Source organism: Eumetopias jubatus, unplaced genomic scaffold (genome assembly GCF_037043125.1).
Source record: "Eumetopias jubatus isolate StellerSeaLion01/CBP00866 unplaced genomic scaffold, mEumJub1_p1.0 scaffold_8, whole genome shotgun sequence".
Classification (NCBI taxonomy): Eukaryota; Metazoa; Chordata; class Mammalia; order Carnivora; family Otariidae; genus Eumetopias; species Eumetopias jubatus.
The window spans coordinates 19,121,273-19,144,346 of record NW_028274814.1 but is presented as its reverse complement, the minus strand read 5'-3'; the positions used below and the strand labels follow the sequence as shown (position 1 = coordinate 19,144,346).

Here is a 23,074-nt window from a genome sequence, read left to right as displayed (position 1 = left end):
GCTTATTCCTGAGCTGAAGGGTCCAGGGAGAGAATGAAGGCAGAGGGAAGGAGAGAAAGAGATGCCGAACAAAAGTCATGACCTTCATTTAAGATGCAGCACTTTCCTTTGGTCAAGGAGGCAGTTAACGTACAGCACCAGCACAAAGAAAGATGTTTGCCTTCCCCCTCATTCTGTTCTCCTTCTGGTGTTCCCCTCTGGCTCAAATCCAAACAAAACTAGATGACAAAAGAGCAAGGAGTGTACTGATGAAGGCCTCGGGGGTCAACATTCCAGGGCAAGGCAAGGCACAGACTAAACTGTAGCGAAGGGAGAGAAGTAGATCAGGTGTGGTGGACGGAAGGCACACAGCACGGTGGATTTCTCTGACAAGCATAAGGGTCCTTCAGTTGGAATTTAAGGAAAAGAAAACCAAAATTTTATTAGGGCTATCCTTTTGTAATAAACTGGGCTAACATACAAGATTGGATGGTCAAACCAGATGAACTCAAATCAGAGATCGTACTCAATATCAGGCTTCCCTAATAATTTCAAGGAGCCAGGCAGTCAAGAGGCTCAGACAAAGCAGAGGTGCCCAGGACGTCAGGGGTGGTCACCCTGGTACTGTCTTCCCGCACTGGACATGCATCTCTGGCCCAGAATAGCAGCTGAGGTCTCCAAGTGAGAGCCGTGGGGTTCCTTACACAGTAGAAACATTTATACTATAAGACATTTCCCTTTTATGCCCCAAAAGTTGGATAATCTATGTGCTCCTCTCTGGGGAGACCCGCCTCGCAGATCCTGGGTTACAAGGTCTGAGTATAATTCATACTAAATGTAACTCAGCTTAGTTCCTTTGAGGAAGATGACAGGTGTAATCACAGCCCCCCCCCCCGCCCCGCCCCGGCCTACACGCACACCCTTCGTCCAGCACTGTCAGACTCCACTCTCCCAGGTAAGTCAAGGCAGTACCACTCCCATCCAGGGGCTCTTCCATGTGTCAAGCCTGGAGCTTTTCGATTTCCCTCGCTAGTATGAAGAAGATGGTACAGGGATCACTCTAAAATACAGGATTGGAAGCTGGTGGGGGGGGCGGGGAGTGGAAGATGAGCCACAGCTAGAACTAGGGGTGAATCTGCTACCCTTCCAGAATTATAAGCGATTCAGTACAAGTGTACATTTTTCTAGGATAGCATCGAGAATGCTTCCAGGCTCCTCAAAAAGACTAAAGGCCTATAAAAGTCTAGCCAGTACAACTACACGGAGTTTTCAGTGAATGCGGATCCAAGGACAGATAAACTGAGTCCCTACGGGTCCTGGTCTGCACTGTGCACCCCTCCTCCACCCTCCTCACCACAGAAAGCTTCTCAGAGCCCAAGGTGAAACCTGAGCGTGAACACAGTCTCATTTTCCAAAAGGTTTCAAAGTAAAATATTTTGAATACAAAACTCTTCTTTTAAAAATGAAATTAAATGTAGTAAGTAGAACTGACCTTTTTAGTTTGCTAGATAAAGTCTGAAAGCCGTCTTGCAGTCTGTTGCATGTTTCTGTCAGCTGGAGCGACTTCTCAAACAGGTATGTGCTGTTCCATGAAAGAGATTTTAAAAAGATTGATTCAAAATGAGAGGTATAAGATAACGTTAACAACATTCAGATTTAACTGATAAAGCGTGCCCAAATGAAGTCCGATTTTCATTCTATTATTGGATTTCTCCATGGAAAAGGAAATTGATATTTTCACCTCTGACAGGTCTAAATTAAAAAAAAACAAAAAACAGTTTGCACCGTAAAGTCAAACAGGAAAGAACTCTCGATGGAAGACTTCGTATTTTCAGGTTTTCATATTCTGTTAGTATTTACAGTGAACACATCACTGAACAGTTGTAATCATTCCATACGTAAGCGCTTCATTTTTAAGAGATGCTGTCTCTGGCAGGAAGCATGCAGACCCAAGAGATCAATACGTCTCTCCAAAAAGAAAGGAAGATAAATCCGGCCCTTGATTATTATAACAGCTATGATATAAGAGCTTGTTGCTGTTGTTTCATGAACTTGGAAAACTGGAGTTGGAAAGAAACCAAATTAAAAAGCAAGTTAAGGAAATGGATCATGGAGTCGGGCAGCCTCCTGAGCCTCAAAGACACACATGGGCTTCTTCATCCCACTCCAGACATGAGCTTCCACATCTCAAGTGTGACCTCATACTGCTATTGTTGTGATATATACATGATAGAGAAAACAATGTGAAGCACCTGGCCCCTTGGCTGACACCACAAATCCTCAAAACAATGTCCACTGTCACTTTCCTTAGACTCCAAAAATATGCATATAATCTTGACTTAACGTTAAATGCATTTATTTAATCATCCTGAAGGTATTTGCTGAGAACCTAGTATGGGCTAGGGGTCAGGCCCAGGATGCTTAGGAAAATCAAACAGACACAGGGTCCTTTCCCTGGTGAAGCATGCAGTCTGGTGGGGGAGAAAGCTATTCCTCAAACAAAGAACCATGCAAATGAATACAGAATGATGAACTGTGATTGGGATCATTAAAACAGCAGCGGGTGCCACAGCGGAGTGTATAACAGGGAGACCTCTGCAACCTGAGGGGGCCTCTGAGCCAGTGTTGTGAAGGTCAGAGACCGCAAAGATAATCTGAGGGAGCTAGGTGAACTTTGGGGATTGGGGGAAGGTCCCAGGCAGAGGAAAAAGCAGGTGCAAAGGCCCCAGGAGAGGGGCAGCCCAGAGTGTCTGAGGAACTAAAAGAAGGAGCAGCAAGTAGGGGTCTGAGCACACCGGCCTGCTAAAGCATGTCGAGAATCCATCCTAATAACAAGGGGAAGCAGGAGAGTCATGTGACCCTTATGTACATTTGAAGAGCTTCACTTTGCTGAGAAATGAAATGAAGCGAGGCAGGGCTGCTGAAAAGGTGGGCTGGTTAGGAGAGAGAGGAAGGCAGTGTGTTTTCCCAGCCAGGCGATAATGGAACATGATGTGACAACAACACACCGTCGGCAGGTGCTTTACAGAACAGGGTCTGCGCCCTGCTTGGGAGACGCCCCCTGCACAGCTGGCTGGCTTTCCTGGGCAGCTGCGCTCCCTACAATTTAGGGATCCAGACAGCTTCGGTCTCGCGGCATCCTCGTTCCGACAACCTGCTTCCGTACCTGCCTGGTAGGAGAAGAAGGCGCGGGAAAGCACGACCCTCTATCTACGTGCGTCAGCCCAGCCAGAACCAGGCACAGGCCCAACCCGATTGCAAAGTGGGAGTCAGAAGCTGACAGACAGTGAGATCTGTTCTGCAGGTAAGACTGACAGGACCTCGTAATAAATTAGGTATAGGAAGCGAGGGAGCAAGAGGTGCGAAGGTAAAGACAGACACAAGACAGCTTCGTAATTAGTCCTCCGATACTTCTCAGACACGCTTTCTAAAAGCACTGTCCGTGGAGCACCTATAGGCTCACAAAAATCCCTCTTTATCCTGATTGGATTGTTCTCCTCCCTCCTCACCCTCTCCTTCCTCCTTCTGCCTCCTCTGCCTTCAGGCCTGACCTTCTGTGCTTTCTGAATATATTGTTGTACCTTCCAAGGATTTGTTTATTTCTAAATATTCAGGCAGCACCATTGATGAAGTGAATTACCAAGCCGACGGTGCTTTGAATTATGATGGCTTTGCAATACTGAATTGTGCAACTGTGGCAAGCAGGTACCAATAGGATTCAGTGTCCCACAACTTTCCTGAAATTGGAGAGTATCTTTGTTAATAAAAAGTCAGAACTGTTTTGCCCAACTGAAGTCACAGAAGATCCACGGAAAGCAAATGAGAGTATCTGCTGTAAAGTGAAGATGAGAGCCTGAAGTCATGGGGAAAAACAGGGTCTGAGGTTTCAGCAGGGCCAGCCTTTAGAGTTTCCTTTTTAAAAATCTTTACTCGATAAAGTAGTTAAAGGGATGCTATAGATTGAATGTTTATGCCCCCGTAGAATCCGTATGTTGAAATTCTGACCTCCAAAGTGATGGCATGAGGAGGCGGGATGCTTGGGAGGTAATGAAGACACGACCGGGGGGTGGTGCGGGGGGAGGGAGGTTCATGAATGAAATTAGTGCCCTTATAAAATCGGCCTGAGAGTCCCCACCCCCTTCTGCTGTGTGAGTTGACCAAGAGAGAGGGCCTCCTCTGAGGAAGTGGGCCCACACCCAATCTGACGGTACCATGATCTTGGACTTCCAGCCTCCAGAACAGAGAAATGCACTTATGGTTGTTTGTAAACCGCTTTATCTCCGGTATTCTGTTCTAGCGGGGGCCGAACGGACTAAGACAAGGGGGTACACAGGATGTATACAAAAACACTTAGCACACAGAAGTCCCCAAACCCGTGTCAGGTTTTTATTCCCCTAACGTGTCATAGTATTCCTTCCTCAAACCAGTCACGGTCATTAACACAGGGGTCCGAAACTTGTCCCACCCCTAGAAGCTACTTCACCATGAAAGGCGACAGAAAAAGAAGCCCCTCGGCTTCTCTTTGCTTTCTGTTTCTCTCCCGTCTCCTTTCATTCAGAGTCTTCATACTTTTCTTCCTTTTGTCTAATGTCCTTAAAACCTGCCAAGGAAAATAGTAAGATACTCACACGCAGAATCCGTAAACTTCAGATGTTTTTCTGCATTAGGCATCTGATCAATGTAGACCATTTCACTGCCCTCCAGAGAAGTCTCTCCATTCATGCTGTTTTCAACTGTGTTTGTTATTCAAAGTGACAGACGTACACCTTAACAATGTAACTGCTATGTTTTTTAATAAGTCTTTTTCTTTTTAGATTATTTATTTATTTGTCAGAGAGAGAGAGAGAGCACAAGCAGGGGGAGTGGCAGACAGAGGCAGAGGGAGAAGCAGGCTCCCCACTGAGCAGGGAGCCCGATGTGGGACTCGATCTCAGGACTCTGGGATCATGACCTGAGCCTAAGGCAGACGCTTAACTGACTGAGCCACCCAGGCGCCCCTGTAACAGGCATGTTTTTAAATGCTTGAATACCTGAGACCCTGAGAGACACCAGGAGTCCTGGGGGACACAGAGAGCATTAGTCCTTGGGGGGAGACGGTGAGATGGCTTGGTGAGGTTAGCTCATCAGACCTCTGTGCTGTGCAAGTAAGTAAGAATTAGATGTCGCTTGGATCTGAGTGCTCTCGGAGGACCACGAGGGAGTTACTTGCTCTTGGAAGAGAAAAAGAAGAAACCCTGTCCGTTCTGATTTGAGAGAAGACATGACCTGTGGATAGATCCTATTTAAGAAGCTGGCACTCACCGCTGATGAAGACGTTCGAGTCCTCCCTAACTTCTGATTTGGGGACATCTCCTAGACAGGTCAAAAGAGAGAAAGTAGGAAATAACGAAGGTGCAAGTAGGAATTCTAAAGACCCGGAGTTAGAGGCAAGCTGGTGGAACAAGAGATTGCCACCAGGCAAGCGTGGGCTGATTTGTAACCCAGAAAGGATTCTTGGGGATCAGTTGCAATGGCTCATCTGAAAGGACCAGGGGGCAGGGAGAACTTGAAATGGTAAAAGCAGCTACAGAGGTGTCTCACGGTCAGGTGGAAGTCCAGGATATCAATGGGGACCCCCCTAAAACTAACTCAAGTTGGTGGTCTGAACAGTTGGGTCTATGGACAGAAAAAGCACAGGACTCAGAAGGGCTGCCAGATACGCTCTAATAACCAAATATTGCAGGACCAGACTTTCTTGGGCTCAAAATAAGAATTCTGTTTCTGTCAACTCTGAGAGTTTTAATTTTTATTTCAATTTTCTAGAGAAGGCCCTTCTAAAATACTTTTACCAGAATTAGGTAAAAAAAAGGATCGGGCGACATATGATCCACCAAGCTACACAGCTGGGGATGCCCTCAAGACGAGTCATGGAAGAGACAGTGGCCATCGTCTTGGAGATGCACAAGGCCTTGGACCGACATAGAGCTTGAAGCCTCCCAGACCAGAGAGCAGAGATGGCTCTAACTACCCAGCGGATGCCTCTTTCATCACCCCATGATACGAGCACGACCTCTGCTCACCTGCTCACGTGTGACGTTCATGGCATCTTCAGAGTGCTTTCAATTCCCTGCTCCCTTTGCAAAGCTGCAGCAATGGAGAAAGACAGCTCCCGGCACCATACATACCTGACCCCTGGGGACCACACAGGCAGATGGTTGGTGCCTGGATACATTCATGGCGCCCAGTTTGCTTGGTCTTTGTTCCACCTTGATGATTCCATTCCATGTCACCAGATAACCTCTCCCCCTCCCGTTTTCCTCAGTGGCTACCTACCCATTCACCAGTATCTGCCCTCCAAACTTCTCCTGTAATCATGTGTCCTATCTCAGAGGAAAAGGACGCCGCCAGGTGTGAACTGATCTTTCGGGATCAGCCATCCCTACTTTCCATCTAAGAGGAAAAAGGCCTCTCTGCCCAACAAAAGGATAATGTACCTGCCATCCCATCCCTGCCCGTCTCCTTTGAGATCTGGGCCCATCCCTTCATTTTGTTCTCCTGCCCTCCCACCGTCCCCTCCTCCTCATGCTCAACTCTCTCCCAACTCAAGGTCAAAACCAAACAAAGCTCATTCTGCTATTCTCCTTTACCTACTGCCTTGTCTCTCAGATGGCACCCTGCTACTGTCACTTTTCTTTTCCTACAAATCCACTCAACAATTCTTGGAAAGCATCACCAAAGCCGGGGGGTGCTTTAGTCCTCCTACTTTACCTCCCAGGAGCTGAACTGCAGACCCCCACTCTGCACCTGGTCCCCATCACAGTCCTCTCTCCCTGGTCTTCTACCCTGCTCCCCGGGGTTCTTCTTGTTTTGCCAGTTACTTTTATGCACCTGGCTGGTGTTCGGCGACAGCGTTCCCCAGGACTCCCGCCAGATCTCCTGTCTTCTCAGCCTGCTTGTTTTCTCGAAACATCTCCACCAACCTCCCTTCCCTTCTGCTCCATGCTCGCTGCCCCCTGGGGGGTGGGTACACGTGTACATTTGATCCTGTCATTTCCCTGTGCAAAGCCCTTCCGTGAACCCCACCACCCTCGGGACACGCTCCCCACTCCATGACTGGACATACAGAGCCCTGTAGGACCCGGCCCCTAAGATTCCACTCTCATCTTTCACTGACAGTTTGCTAACTGCTCAGTGGTACAAATTCCTCTTTCTCCATTCCTTGCAAATCTTGCATTACGGATTCTGACTGCTTTTATTATTTAATTATAGAATTTATTTGTTTGGAGCTGGCAAGCAAGCCTTCAGGCGCATTTTCATCACTTCACTGTGTCAGGGGGAGAAAATCTTTAATAAGATTTGGGGGAAAACATACACAAAAACAAGCATTTCTGCTATCATTATCTGTGTAGCTGATCTGCTTTTTAGAAATGCTGTCTTTTTAAGTCAGTCTTGAGTTGAAAGCGATCACTTTACAAAGCCACCTGGCAAAATGTTGCAGAATAGCGAGAAGCTTGAGGACTACACAGCTCCTGCAAAAGGATAAAAATTAGGCCTCTGATGGTGCAAAGAATATCTCTTTAAAAAAAAAAAAACAAGTGATTCAATCCCTACAAGAGAATGTCACCAGTACTTAGTGGGCATCCACAAGGGCCTCTAAAACAGACTTGAAGTCACCTCCTAAGCTTGACTTGTAATTGATGCCGTCACGCAATCGGTCCCCTGGAGAAAAGTAATCTGACTGCAGGTGACTGAGGACTTTCTAGAACACCCAAATTCTATTTACGGTGGCCATAAAGGGGGCAAAACTACAGTGTGAATCTAAATGAAAAGCTTAAAACCTAATCAATTGTAGTCTCTCTGAAGAAATGATGTTTTAACAGATGGAGAATGCAGCCTAATAATGGAAAACCCAAGACCAAGGAGTCTTCCATTGACTTTTCATGCTTCTTCCCCACTCCTGGGAAGAGGAGCCGAATGAGTCAATAGGACCTCCTAAGAACCCGCAGAAACCCCCTGCAGAGAGGGGGTAAGAGGAGATAGGGACCACCTGGGCTCTGACTTGTTGAAGTCGTCAAGCAAAATTCTCCTTACAATGTGCCACCACCCCACCCCATAGTTTCCCTGAAGGACATGGGCAAGTACCCAGCCCCCTGTAGAGTTTGACTGTTCTCTGAGTTTGGTTAACCCAAGTCTGCCTTTGAAACACCAATCATACACAGGAACTGACAAAACCAGGTCTTGGTGCTGACAGAGATGAGGGGCAGGCGCTGGCCTGCCTGTCCGTTCAGTCGTTCGCCATGGGATCAAAGGAGCCCAAAGCTTGTGCCACTGAGGATGGCGGCTACTGGAGAAAGGACAGTGAACAGGACAGTGTCCCTGCTGCCTTTGAGCAAGGAATCCCATGAGGGGGACAGACAGGTAAGTGCACGCTTGCCAGGCCAACTTCGCAGAACGAATGCTGGCTATTTTCTATAATCATATTAATTTCAAGGAACCATCAATCTGTGTTTTGGTGGATGTCATTCAATTCAAAGTAACAACAAGTGCTTTTCAAACAACCCCAAAGACCTTCACTCTTTTATCCACGAACACGGCAGCCAACTGAGATTGCAGAAATGTCTGCAAACAATCTCTGCTGACTTGCTTTTACCTTAATGCTTGCCTGTCTTTGGTTACCCTTGGCAAAGATTAATTAGGTAGCTCTTTACACTACTAAATCAGGAACCATAATGTATTCTGGCCCCCCACCCAGCTGAAGGATAGTTTTCAAAAACGTACAATCATAAATCTCATACAGATAGAACATGAACACGTGTTAAAGATTTTATTCTATTCATAATGAGAAAATCAGTTCAAAGAAGAATCCACAGTACAGACACATTTATAGATCAGGAATATTGAGATGAATGCGCTAATGGGGGCCAAACAGGTGGAGAGGGGCGGGGAAGTCAACTGGACCTCTACCAGGTAGGACATAATTTGCATATTTATAGAAGGACTGATTTTGCATTGCTGAGTTAACTTACAGAGTTGTAAAATTGCTCCCAAGGGATCAGAAATCAGATAACTCAGAGGTGTGTGATCTGAACAAGGCAAACTTACCCACTGAAGCACAACATTTTCCCTAGAGCATCAACAGCATCGCTGCCCATCACTACAATGTTGAAGGAAAGATCCGTAGGAATGAACCTAATGGACTCCCGCTTCTGCTAAATTTCAGCCCTTCCACTCCCACCGCTTGCCCCAAGGGGAACAGGTGGGCCAGGCTCAGGTGTGAGGCCTTTGGGGCAGACAGGGAAACATGGACTCACCTGCAAAGGTTGAAGTGATTTAGCAAAAGGGCAAGTGTGATATGGAGATTAATTAAAACTTCAAATCCAGATGAACAACAGGAGGGAACAAAACAAAGATGAGAGAAAATAGCACAATGGGAACAAACGGGCAAAGACAAGTGACAAGCGCTGGAGCATCCGTGTCTCATCTCACAGTCCTCCAGTGGGCGATCCTTGGGGACTTGAGAGAAACTCAAACGTGTAGGGTTGGGGTGGATTTTGTCCACAGTGAAGCGTTTCTAAGTATTTTTTTAACCCACCTCCAACAATATCTTCTTGCTCAATTTAGCCAAAATTGTTTTGACTTTTCCTGAATGTGCTTTGAGTTTGAAATTCTTGGATAAACCCAGTATACTTTTAATACTAATATCCATATCCCTTGAGGCAAAAATTCTGAACTGTCCTCCTGGTTAAGCATGAAGATCGTAAAAGCAGCATTTACTGCATGGTCACTAGGTGCCAGGTGCTATTTGAAACACTTTATCCATGTGTCACCTCATTTATTCCTTGCAATGAATATACAAAGTAGGCCCTGTGTCCATTTTACAGATGAGAAAAACAGAGCCCAGGAAGATTAAAGAATATACCTAAAATCTCTCTGCTAGTTAGAACTGGAGTGGGTTCACTATGGTTTGAGCCCAGATGCTATGGTTCTGTGTTCTTAACCACTATACTATTCTACCTCCACTAATAGGAGGGAAAATCTGTTCTTCAATGGAGAGCTACTCACTGTTTATAGCAACACCTGTCCCGACCGCCAGGTGACCTGATTCTGAATCTATCGGGGCTGACGAAGACCCTCTCCTTGACCAAACTCTAGTCAGGCTCCTCTGAGCTTTTTCAACTAGACCCCCATCCTTGGGCATGTCCTTAGGAATTCAATTTTAGCAAGAATTCTGCTAAGTCAGTTCAGCAAGAAACCTTCACCCTCCACATGAGATCATCCTGAATATCTGACCAAATTCCTCATCTACTGTCCCACAGGTGGTATCTGACCACCGTGGCCTGCCTTCAGTGAGAATCCTGCCAGGCCGGTTCGGCCAGAATGCCCCCTTACCCTGATGCCTCCTCTTAGTAATTTTCCATCCACTAACCCCTGCCCTCTCGTGCTCCTTGGCTATAAATTCCCCCATTTCCTTGTGGTCCTCCGAGTTGAGCCCAATCTCTCTCCCCTACTTAAAACTCCACTGCAGTGGTTCCCCATACCTATCTCTATTGAACTGAATACAATCTGTCTTTCCATTTTAAGATGGGTCATGAATAAGTTTTTCTTTAACAGAGCTATTTTGCAATTCTATAAATTGTAGCTAGCTGACAGCAATGGAAAATAATTCTTGCCGATAGGCATACAAATGAATTATGTCCAGTGGAGAGACAACTTTCTCCCACAGTGGGAAAATTAGGTTTGCCTCCATTTGCACATTCATCTCAATATTCCTGATCTAGAAGTGTGTTTGTTCCTTTGAACTGGTTGTTAATACCTTACCAGTTTCTTTACAGATGAGATAAACAAAATATTTCAAAAGTGTTCATTTTCATATCTGTATGAGAGGCATGTTTTTACCTTTTCAATAAATCTTTTTTTTTTTTTTTGTAAAACTATCTTTCAGCACTCTGAATGAGAGTGCTGAAAACATTTCCGAATTGAATAAACAGATTACCCTGATCAAGAAGATAAACACTAGTGGCAAGCTAACCATAGTTCGGATCTGTTGCACACTAGATGCTTAGTTCCAAGAAAGTTATTTAACGACTCTGTGCTTTCAGCTTTGTGGGCAAAATGGGGTTAATACTACCTCTTTGACAGATATGATGCCGTTTCTAAGAGATAATGCATGGACACACTCAGCACAGTGGCTGGAACAGAAAGCTCACTTAAGAAGGGCTCAGCAGGAGTCCTCAAGGTGCTGGTCACTATGGAGGGTGCCCCTCAAAGCAATGCTTCTCAAATTACAATGTGCTTCTGAATCACCTATGAGATTTATTAAGACGCAGATTCTGGGTCAGGAGGTCTGGGATTGGGCCTAATAGTCTGCATTTCCAACAAGCTCCCAGGTGATGCCAATCCTACTGGACTGAGCATCACGCTTTGAGTGAAGTCTTAAAAGAACTTGATCACTGGTCGACCTGATCATCAAACATCTACCCTGATAGCTTTTCATAACAGCCTAGAGTAAGACTTCCAAGAAATGTAGGACTGTCTTACAGCCAGAAGCATTAGTGGGAAAAAACAGTGAAACAACTAGAAAAATTACCAGAGTAAAACGAGTTAAGTGACCATGTCACTATCAAGAGTTCGTTGCTGTTTTTAGATTTTCAGATGAAAAGCTCAACACAGGAAATAATGTAAGAGGAGATTTATGGTACTGAGAACATTTAACATAATTGCTTTCCTAAGTCAAGATGTAGGGCTCATCTTCCCGGGACCTGTGCTATAGAGAACACGCAGCTAGCCTCCAGGGTCACTAAAACCTCTACTCAGCCTCACCAGCCCAACAAACACAACCCTCCAATGGGGATTGTTCCAGCAAACTGGATGGTGATTGAAGGATAAGACCTTTTCTCAGAAAGGACACGAGTTGGAAATGTCTCTAAAATGTCAGTTAGAATCCATGTTTAAGTGTCCACATTAGCTATGCAATCCCTACCAAAGTTCTTCATCCCACCCCCCCAAAAAAGAAAAAAAAATTTCTGTCAGTTAAGTATTTCCTCAATAAAACACAGAGAAGTGAATTCTGAGATAAAAATTTAAATGAGAAAATAACTTTTATCTATATTCCATGCTGAGCCTATAGTGGAGTTTGAGGTACCCCTATAGCCACTGGATAACATTTAAGAATCTCTTTTTGAGAGACAGGGCTCCCTTGCAAGCAGAGGTGGGGGGCGGGGTGTAGGGGGAGGGGCAGGGGAAGAGAGAGAATCTTGAGCAGGCTCCATGCCCAGCAGCAGAGCCCAACTCGGGGCTCCATCCCACGACCCTGAGATCATGACCCGAGCCAAAATCAAGAGTCTTATGCTTAACCGACTAAGCCACCCAGGCGCCCCAGGATAACACGTAAGAATTTAAAACTATGTAAATATTTGAACCATAGCTACAATTTTAAAATAAGCTTAGTCATCAAAGAGTGAAAATAGTCTTATAACCTGGAAGTCCATAGTGCATTTTTACATAATCATATTTCATACTCATTTTCAGGAAAACACTAGGGTCAAACACTGGGAAGACGATTTCGTGCAATCTTCTTTCAAAAACAAAACGAACAAAGTTAAACAGGGTGGTGCAATAGTTTCTGATCATCAGAGAAAGGAAAAGTCAAAGCAATGCAAACTGCTGCCAAGACTGGGAGCCAGTGTGGAAAAGCTGTCTAATCAATGTGGAAGCTCCAGGGAAATTATATGCTATTAAAACATAAACAATCCAAGAGCTAGGCATTGAACACATTTGAGCAGTGAGCAAAATCCCAATTTACTAGCTTACCATTCCTAAGTAGTGGATGGTGATCTATCCTGTAAAGGCTACTTATGTTTACTTGTGGAATTAAAGGTTAGCGTCACCAGAACGATAATCAGGGCAAAAAATCGTTCACGAATCATGTGTGAACATTTGGGGGGCACCTTCGGTATGAAATAAAATGATATGTCATAATAGTGTAAAAGTAGCCAGTGGAACATTTCCTCTCACTGTGGCAATTTTATAAATGTGAAATGAGGCAAGCTCTGTCAGAATGATGATGATTTTCAAAATTTTGAGACTACTTCATTTTAATAGGAAGTATCCCAGAAGCTCCCTATCTGTGAAGCTTTTTTTTCTATGACCCATGTTTTTAAGACAGGGATGAAAAACAATAAACTAAAATTTGTTCAAAAAGCAACTTCTAGAATTTGCCCTTACAGATGAAATTCAACAAGGAAACAGCACAACATAATAATCCTTGAAAAGATGAAACACAATTACTAGAATGTGGTGTTGGGTTTTGAGCAGCACAATCACATCTCATTTCAAGCCAACTCCAGAGCAATAACCCTACTCAACACAACTCAACTCCTGATTATATTAAAGGCTATTAATCTCCCAACTGCCAGTCACAATTTCCTATCTGATCAAATGTCCCGCTGTTATTACACTTAAAATTTGGAATAATCTGACTCTAGTTCAATCAGAGCTACTGCGTCTGGTTATGGATTTTTTTTTTTTTTTGGTTTGGCTGTTTGCTTTTTGCTTTGCTCTGTCATGTGGGAACTTGGCAAAACCCCACATGATCTGTCTCCTTTTGGGACAAGACCTCTTTTCCTGGATGGCTCAGGTTCTCCTTATAAGTGCCTTTCCTCTGGAGGATATCCCTTCTTGCTCTTTAGCTAATTCCTAGTCCCATTTCCCGCTCATCTGAGAAACTAGTCTCTGGGAGTGGGATCATACACGGTAATGAGTTCTAACGAGTTTTTAATGTGTTGCACTTCACAAGGAACATATTTGCATTAAAAAATAGGCTTTTAAGGATGTTTTTCTGTCCTCCTGTACAGCCCCATTTGCAAAGAAAGCTCCCCTCTGGTCTAGGCTGAGAACTGCAATCACTTTGAGGCTCCAGGAGTGCTCCTGCCCTTAGGCCTTCACAGTCCCTGCCTACCTCTACCCAAGTCTCAACTTCCTGCCCCGCTCCCATTGGACAGATTTGCCTTTTCCGGTTTTCACCTTGGGGATCTCTCTCTGCCATGGGCAGCAATCACTGTGACCACCCTCACATCACTGCCATCTGGCTCCCGTTGCCCTGGACAACACCTCCCCTCACCCTACCGCCAGCTCTGGCCTCCCAGAGCCTCACCCCAACCCACCAACCCAACACTGGCCAAACCAGCCTCAGCTCCTCTTGACTGAGGCTCAGAGAAATTAGTAATCCAATCAAAGGCCCTAAAGTAGGGATTCAGACTCCGAAATAGCCCCAAACGTTGGAAAAATGTTGGGCAGAGAGGAGCTCAAGCCATACCATGGGAGCCCCCATTCCTACATTAAGTGTCAAGCAACAGGCCTGACCGGGTCATGCACAGGGATGACCCTCAGCGGAGACCAATTTGCTATGAATTCCTCCCGCGAGCCTAGGGGATCGATCCATCCACAGCTCCATCAAATGGCTGCATCAGTCTGAAAATGCATGTTCCTGAGACACAGGCCTTTTAGGTACTTTGTCTACAAGAACTTTACAGGAATGCGTCTGTAATCAATGTAAGTGCATATTAACATAAGAGAATCAAGGAGAAGTTGAGATAAAGGCACACAGTGCTAGCATTTCGTTATCTAACACGCCTCTTTTTCAATTCTATCAAAAATGGAATCTGTTCTATTGTATTCATTGAATGCATTTTTTTAAATTCAGAAATACAATATTCAAAATGATTACTTTTATTGCAGCTGTGGGTTTTTCCGTAGGCAATGAATGATTCCATCTAATTCAATTGCTTATTATCTTTTCTTTCTCAACTCTAATATTTCTTTCCCAGTAATAACATATATTTTCTCAACTTTTAAAATCTCTTTATTAGACACAATTGAATGTAATTTGGGATTTACAAGTCTTACCACATTCTGATCCTGCCTGAGCAATTCTGAACACAAAAAGTACAGACTGCATATAATTTCTTCAGAGTTCCTGTAACATTCTGCTTGAGGTTCGTGAAATAAAAATTATGGTTCTTTGACATCTTTTCCATCTAGTCATTGCTGGAATGTGGAAAACACCAGAAGCCTTACTTGTCCAATGTCCCACTCTGAAACTTCTCACTTACGGGGTTGTTTGAAATGGAAGTAATGACCATTTTCCCAAGGGGGTTGGCCAAAGAGCTAAAACTAAGCAGAACCAGTCCTTTTTGATGCAATTATCTAGCCATTCATAAATCTATTTTATGTGCTATCATCTACATATTACGATTTTGTTCCTGGGTGTGACAGCTATGGTAGAATGCCTCAAGGAAATCAAAAGATATTATATCTTATTGCATTACTTTAGTTTACTGGGCTGATACCTCAACTTAAAGTTTACCAAGTATCTCTATTTGATACTCGGAATAATCCTGTGAAGTGAGTCCTTCTATCACCAATGTCATATACCAAATATAATTTCTTAGTGCTAATTTAGATGTTCTACGTGTCCAGCTCACCGAAGCTAGTATTCTCCCTGCAGTAATTCCTCAATTGTACGGAGACTTCCCTCCAATACACACACCTGCCTTCATTTCTTTCCGTTCCCAACACATGCCCCCCAAAACATGAATCCCCTCGCCTGGAAAATTCAGAGCTATGAAAATACCCAACTCCTGCCATCCAGGCCTACCCCCAACCGGCCAAATACTGCTGGAGAAAAAGCGCACACTTCTGCTGAATGACTGCACTTTAAATTCGGCTCTACAAACTTCAAATGGACATTTAATGATACCCGGCAATCCTCCAGTTTCCCACAGAAAGTTTAATCTCTCTCCAAATCATTCCTTCATTTCTTTTCTTCTCTGCTCCCACCTTCCCCACCTCTACCCTCCCGTCAGTGGACAGCCTTACCTCGTACTCTACTGAGCGAACAGAAGCCCACAGAGGGGTAACGCGTTCGTATGCCCTCTGCTACATCTAAAACCTCTGGGTCTCCTTGCCTCTCTCGGTCGCTCGGGCTGCCAGCACAAAATACCACATGCTGGGTGGTTTAACCCATGCATTTTGTTTTTTCCCAGTTCCAGAAGCTGAAAATCCAAGATCAAAGAGCCATCGGGGTTGGTTTCTTCTATACAACCAGTGTCCCTCTCTTCCCCGGGGTTATTCTTGCAAGCATTCAGAGGTGCTCCTCCCTCACTCCACAATCCTCTTCCGCCTCCCTTCAAAACGGTTCTCTAAAGCACTACGTCACTGCCTCCCCCTTAAAAACTTTTTTCACTCATGAGATCACTCAAATCTGCTTGCCTCCAAAGCTCCTCAACGTCCCAACATGCTCCAAATTTAACGGGTGCTTCTTCTAATTTTACTCAGTTTTTCTGCAACATTTGATCCAGTACACCACTCTCTTCCCTGAAAATTCTCCCCTTACTGGAGCCATGATGGCATATTCTTCTGGGTCTTTCTGCTTGCTTCTACTCCTCTTTCAAACCTCTAGATCTTGGAATGCCCTAGAACTTGCTCCTGTATCTTCTGGAATGATTTTCTCTTCTCTGGCTGTTTCCAATGCTAAGTGATCTCACCCTATTTCCCGGCTTTGCCTGTCCCTCTGGCAGTGACACCCAAATTAATATGTGCAGCTCTGACCTCCCCCCTGATCTCCAGACTCATTTATACAGTCCAAGCGCCTGACAGCTCCTCTTGGATGTCTAATAGTCTTGTCAAATGTAGTGTATACAAAACATAACCCTTGACTTCCTCTCCCTCTTCCAGACTTTCCCGTCTCAGTGGATGGCAGTGAACTGCTCAAACCAAAACTTTCATCACCCTTGACTTCCCCCCCTTCTCTTATCTCCTACACCCAGTCCTTTAGCAAGTCTGCCTCAAATGCAACTTCATCTCTACTTCTAGCTCTCCAGCCCAAGGCACCTCACCTCTCCCCTGGACTGCTACCACGGTGTCCTCACTAGCCTTTCTGCTTCCCTTGTTGCCCCACTGCCATCCATTCTCTATGTAGCTACTGGAAGAATCTTTTAAAAACTTAAATCACATATTTTGTCTTTCCCTTACACAAAACCCCTCTGTGATTTCACCTATCATTAGAACGAAAGGCAGAATCATCTCCCAGGCTTGCGTCCTGTATTACCTGATTGACCAGACCTCTCTTCCTACTCTGGCCCCTGCCCCCCCCACCCCAGCCCCCAACTCTCTATGCGTCATTCTTTCTGTTTCTCAGACAGGCCAAGTGCAGGGTCTATGTACCCACTGCTCCCTCTGCCTTGAAAATTCTTTCTCCTCGTTCAGGTCTTCACTCAAATGTCGGCCCCTCACTTTTCCTACTCCCTGTGTAAAGCAGACCCTCACTGGTCCTCAGCACTGACTTTCTATTTACTTCATATTGCTTATCACGGCGAACTCCGAGAGGCCCGAGCCTTGGTCTGCCATGCTCCGCTCCCTGCTCTCTCTCCAGCAGCGAGGGCACACCTGGCACACAACGAAAACTCAGTGAGAGAATACAACTGGCCACACACTCTCTCCCTCCTCCGGGGAGCCAAGGGAAGCCCACAGTTGCCTGCCCTAGTCCTCCATTTGTCCCCACACCATCTATCTAAGGACAGCTGTCTCAGCCAGACTGGTCCTGGGCCCTTCGTATATCAGAGTCGGAGAGTTGACAGAGAATTCATAGGAGAAGATAGAACCCGAAAGGCTTAGGAAGGGAACGACTTGGAGAAATCGGCTGTCCGTTGAAAATAATAAAGAACAGAGGTCTGAGTGAGGGGGCGGGGGGTGGGGCGGGAAGGGGAGAAAAAAAAAATCCATGTGGTCTAGACGCAAGTGCGAGAGTTCTTTCCGCACTTGTCTGATCTGCACCTCTGGAGGGGGTGGGAGAGAAAAAATGGAGAAGACAGCTGAGGATTCTGAACGGAATCCCTTTTTATGTATTTCAAGAGAAAGGAAAATAAGAACGTAATTTTTTCTTTTCCACGTTGAGTTGTGCTTCCTCAAATACCAGCCTGGCGTTGAACCACAAGGGCCCATGATTTCAATGAACCGCATGACTGATCAGGTGACATGACCACAGCCGTTCAGTTAACAGGGGCGAAGTGAGGAAGCCAGGGCTTCCGCCTCCGGGGCCGGGGTTCCTGTGCCTGTCACCTCAGTCCTTCCCAAACAAGAGACGCCATTAACTGCGTACGTCTTACTCCTCATCCACAATGTGGCCTCCTTTTGTTGCCATTTTCCCTTCTCAGTGCTCCCCATGACTTAAGTCATGCTCTCCGATTCATGGTTTCCAAGACATCTTTATCACCCTTCCAAATATCGAAATAGCATTTGTTCCATTTTTTTTTTTTCTATCACTTCTCCTCTTCTCTGTGACTCCTGGACCATTACCAGTAGCAGGTATCCAATTCCACGTTTTGTGAACACTTAGTTCTTGGCAGATAATCTGTCCACATCCGGAGAGGGGAATTATTTAAAGCGACAAGGTGATCTCAGACGGGCTCTTCACCTGTCCTGGGCTCCCGCTCATCTTTTCCGTGAGATGTTTCCTATTAGAAGATTATTGCTCTTGAAAGAAGTGAGAAATAACAGTGGAATAAGGAGGTTCTTATTTCCCCAACTTCAGGGAACAGCATGCAGTCGGTCCCAAGCATGGAGTATATCCCTTCCTCATTTTTGCTGGGAATACGGCTATGGAAACACATCAGAGGTCATCAGAGGTCACCGTCCTGCAGGCTTCTCACGACCTTGCCCCAGCGCATCCTTGCGGGATGGATGCCCTGACTTCATCCTCCCACCCAGCTTCCCTGAAGCTGATGCCGGGCGCACCTCCCAATTCTGTCATTTGCATTTACATCTTCAGAATGTTATTTTTTTAGTAGCTTTCCCACAAGGCAATCCTAGACACAGGCATGAGGTGGTAACATGATAACTATGATATAATTTTTAAAAAATTATTATGCCAAAGATCGAGAACTCTGAAAGGCTTTGTAAAAGAGAGAGCATACTTTTCTATGATGGTGAAGTCATGGGAATGCTGATACCACTGGTGATAATCCCCAGAACCCTGAGGGTCACCCCAAGAACATGTGTGCTCTGATGAATACCTCTCTGAGCCATTAAGTGCTTCCACAGTCAAGTGCCATGAAATCAGTGCTCACCCAGGTAGAGGATGCTATGGATGGCACACAATCCTTCCTTTGGGATGGCAACATTCATCTCTCCAGCTGGTGGGACTGGTGTCTGCCGGATCCTCCCCCAGAAGCCACACTCAGGGAAAGGAGCTGCTTCTGCAAGGTCACATGCCCTGGAAGGCAGATGTCTCCTAGGACTGATCAATGCCCTACTCTGAACCTCAATGCAGAGGGGCCAGCTTGCGGCCAAGGCTTCCGTGGCAACTGCATTAGGATCCAACTCCTCCCACAGCTCCATTCTGCTTCCCTCACACCCTCACTGGCGGGGTTCCTGAGAGCACTTCCTAATAAACTCCCTGCACACAAATCTCCATCCCAGAGTCTACTTTTCGGGGAACCCAATGTCCAACAATCCCTAATACAATAGAAATCATGGAGTATGTACTTTAATTCACATGTGCTAACTGGTATGCAAAAAAATATCATACATATAAACTCTCCAATTAACTCTATGAGCAAGATCCAAGAATTAAAAAGATGCATAACAAAGTTAAACAAGTCTTTTTTTTTTTTTAAAGATTTCATTTATTTATTTGAGAGAGCACTAGAGTGGGGGAGGGACAGAGGCAGAGGGAGATGGACAAGTAGACTCCCCACTGAGCACAGAGCCCAGTGTGGGGCTCAATCCCAGGACCCTGAGATCATGACCTGAGCTGAAGGCAGACAATTTACTGACTGAATCATCCAGGTGCCCAAAGTTAGAACAAGTCTTAAACTGAATTGTATTTCCCTTCTGGGGTATTTTCCATAGATATAACTGCCAGAAAGTAAAAAAACAAAACAAAACAAAACAAAAACCACTTTGGAAGAAAGCTTACATTTGTAATGGTCAACTATTCTAGGGGCGTCTGAGTGGCTCAGTCAGTTAAGTGTCTGACTCTTGATTTCAGCTTAGGTCATGATCTCAGGGTCGTGAGATCGAGCCCCATGTCGGGCTCCACACTCAGCACAGAGTCTGCTTGAGATGCTCTCTCTCCCTCTCCCTCAGCCCATTCCCCCACTCACGCTCACACACGTTCTCTCTCTCTCAAATAAATAAACCTTAAAAATAAAAAAAAAAAAGAAACGGTCCACTATTGTAAAGCTTTTGCGAATTATCCTTTTTAACCTCCAGTCTGTGTTCTGGGTTATCATTTTGCCCCACAAGTAGTGACTAAGAGTTTTTTTATGGGCCAGAATTTAGACAGTCAGGAGCAATTACCTAGATTCGGAAAGACAAACTTCAGATATCACTTGCTGTCTTCCTACAACACTGGTCTCCTCTTCACCAAATGGTAGCCAACAGCTACTTTCACCATTAACTGCAGAGAATGTACCATTCCAGGGCAAACACAGCCTTCCATAATTCTGTTCCTCCTTTGCCGCCATCCCCAGGCTCAAGTGAAAATGCATTGATGTCGTTATGGCTCTCGACACATTGATTAATCAGGTAATACACATTCTAAACACTTAGTGAAATGGACTGTAAAAAAACTATTTTACTGACTCTCGGGGGCAACGATTTATCTTCTCTCGCGTTAATGGGCAGTGTTTTATCTATGTCCTTGCAGTCTGGTGGTACTTAAAAATCATCTGAAAATGCCTGGGCTTTGTGGATTCAGCATCATTTAAAGTTCACCGAATTTGGCTAAAATTTTCAAAACAATTAAACAAACAATACGAAGCATGCTAAGACACAGAGACAGGAATGACAGGAAATATTAGAAGCTGTTTCATGCTATGGACCAGCCAGGGCGATGGACAGCGTTAATTTCACTTTGAACAGAGCCAACTGGAAAGATGATGAAAATCCCTTTCAACACAACAAGAAATAAACGCGCACGGAAGCCATTCTTAACAGAATATTGTTGCCATTCATTTGGCAGTACCAGAGCCAACAAGACACTCGGAGAGCATTTGTTAACAAAAAATATGTGCCTGATATATTATGCAGCCAAATTCGCAAGTAATTAGATAGAAATATTGAAACTACCCCAGAAGCAGCAGCAACCCCACAAATTCTGACTGTATGAAACAAGTAAGCAGAAGCTTGTGAACGGTACTGAATTTACAATGGCTAGTTCCTGTTTTCCAACTCCTAATAATAATCTCCCCGGGGAAATCTTTTCAAATCTTACAGAAAGCGTCCCCTCATTATATGTTTGCACAGCACCTTATTTCTTTTTTCTTCATAAAACTTGATATTGTCGGGTTCTGTGATTAATGTTTCCCTCCCCCCCCCCCCGACTACAGTGGCAGCTCTGTGAGGGCCAGAGACCCCAGGACTGGTTCCCTGAGTGCCTAATGCCGTGTATGATCCATGACAGGGGCACCAAGTATCCTTTTTGAATGAATAAATGAGATTATTGACACATCCGTGATTTTCTCCATTCTCCAGTCTCTTTTTGTTTGTTACATGCATTTCTCTAGACGCTGTGACTTTCTCTTCTGTTACCATTCTAATGAGAATACAAGAGCAGACAACATCCCTAGGACAATGTGACATTTACAGGAAAAAGACACATCCCTCCTACCCCTTTGTTCTAGGCACACTAGAACAGATCACTTGTTCAAGTGCATTTAGGTACCCACGATGGGTCCCGAAATGTATAAGCAATAATCTCAAAGGAAATTTTACATCTTGGTCTGAAGTCATCTTCGGAACAATACTCCGTATCTTCTACCAAGTCCTTTATAAGATAAGCAGAAATCACAGGTATTGAGTATTATATTATAATCTCAGGTACTAATTAACTCACACCATGTACCACTTATTTAAAAAATTATGCAACATCAAGAACATGAAGAACCACCTCGCACAGGATTTTGTCCAGCTATGGTTATTCCCACACTTTTCAGCTTCTGGCTTTGGAGCACCATTCTCTCCAACCGCCCCACCTTGAACAACTTTGACAGCATTATTCCCAAGTTCTGCTTTTGCTGACCCGTCTCTGTGACAGACACCACATTTCAACCCTGCCTGCACTCCCCAAATAGTGTGTATGTGTGAAGCCTATCATATTTTAATGTATTTAAGATTTTGACCTTATTGTCAATTATAGAAGCAGAAAAATTGCATTTTGATTAGATATTTCCTTAGACATTTCAACAGGTCTTAAGAGATTTCCTCTCATTCCATTTATTCATAGTTATTTCAGTATCTCCAGTTTTTACTTATGGGTTTGTATTCATCGAACACTGATCAAAATTTTTTCTGCTTTTCTTTTAGAAAGAAATAATATCTAAACATCACCACTGTGGGAATCTAAAGAACTCCCACCAGTTATTTGAGATTCAAAATGAGGGCGACCACCTGGGAATAAAAACAGAATGACTCTGAGAAATTGCACGAGTTACAGATCTGCACGGAAGTGCACCGGTGGCGGGCCTGGCCCGTGTGACTACAAACGTGCTTGGTTGGTGGTCTTAGCTCGGGTTCCCCGGAAGGAGACCATGAGACAAGGATTCAGATGTGAAAAGCCTGCTGGAAAGGGGGCCTCGGGCAAGACGGGAGGGGAGTGAGATACTGTGGCATAAGGCCCACGATTAAGGCCTCATGTTATGTGGGCCTTGACATCTGGGGGAAACCAGGAGGGCCTTGAATGGCCAAAGCTTAAGTCCCCCCCCCAGCTCCGCTCCCACAGATCAGCCCCCCCCGCCCCCGACCAAAGAGCCCTCCGGGTCCCAGGCCCTGACGCAGTCCCTGTCTATCCCTCAGTAGTGGGCTTCAATTCTCCACCAGCCCACAGAATTATGCAAACAAACAAATCACATCCTCCTGCAAGAACCAACAGGCGCCTCACCCTCTTGATACTACAAAGCATGCCACCCACAGCCCTGCACTTTCTGTTCCCAAGTGCGATCTCGGCGGGGCTCCATCAGGCAGGCAGTGTCCCACTCCAACGTTCTGAGTCTATGTAACTAATGAACTGCTGTTGGTCTTGATTATCCATGTCAGCGTCATGTGTCTGGGCATCTCC

At 45.0% G+C, this 23,074-nt stretch overlaps 1 protein-coding gene across 1 annotated transcript in view; it reads right to left on the bottom strand.

The window, feature by feature from the left end:
- ST8SIA6 (ST8 alpha-N-acetyl-neuraminide alpha-2,8-sialyltransferase 6) overlaps nucleotides 1-23,074 on the bottom strand; it is a 145,908-nt gene that overhangs the window by 68,428 nt on the left and 54,406 nt on the right. The window contains exon 3 of the mRNA XM_088025531.1: nucleotides 1,472-1,561. Coding sequence (XP_087881657.1) covers nucleotides 1,472-1,561 — 90 coding nt within the window. The remainder of the gene's footprint in view (nucleotides 1-1,471; nucleotides 1,562-23,074) is intronic.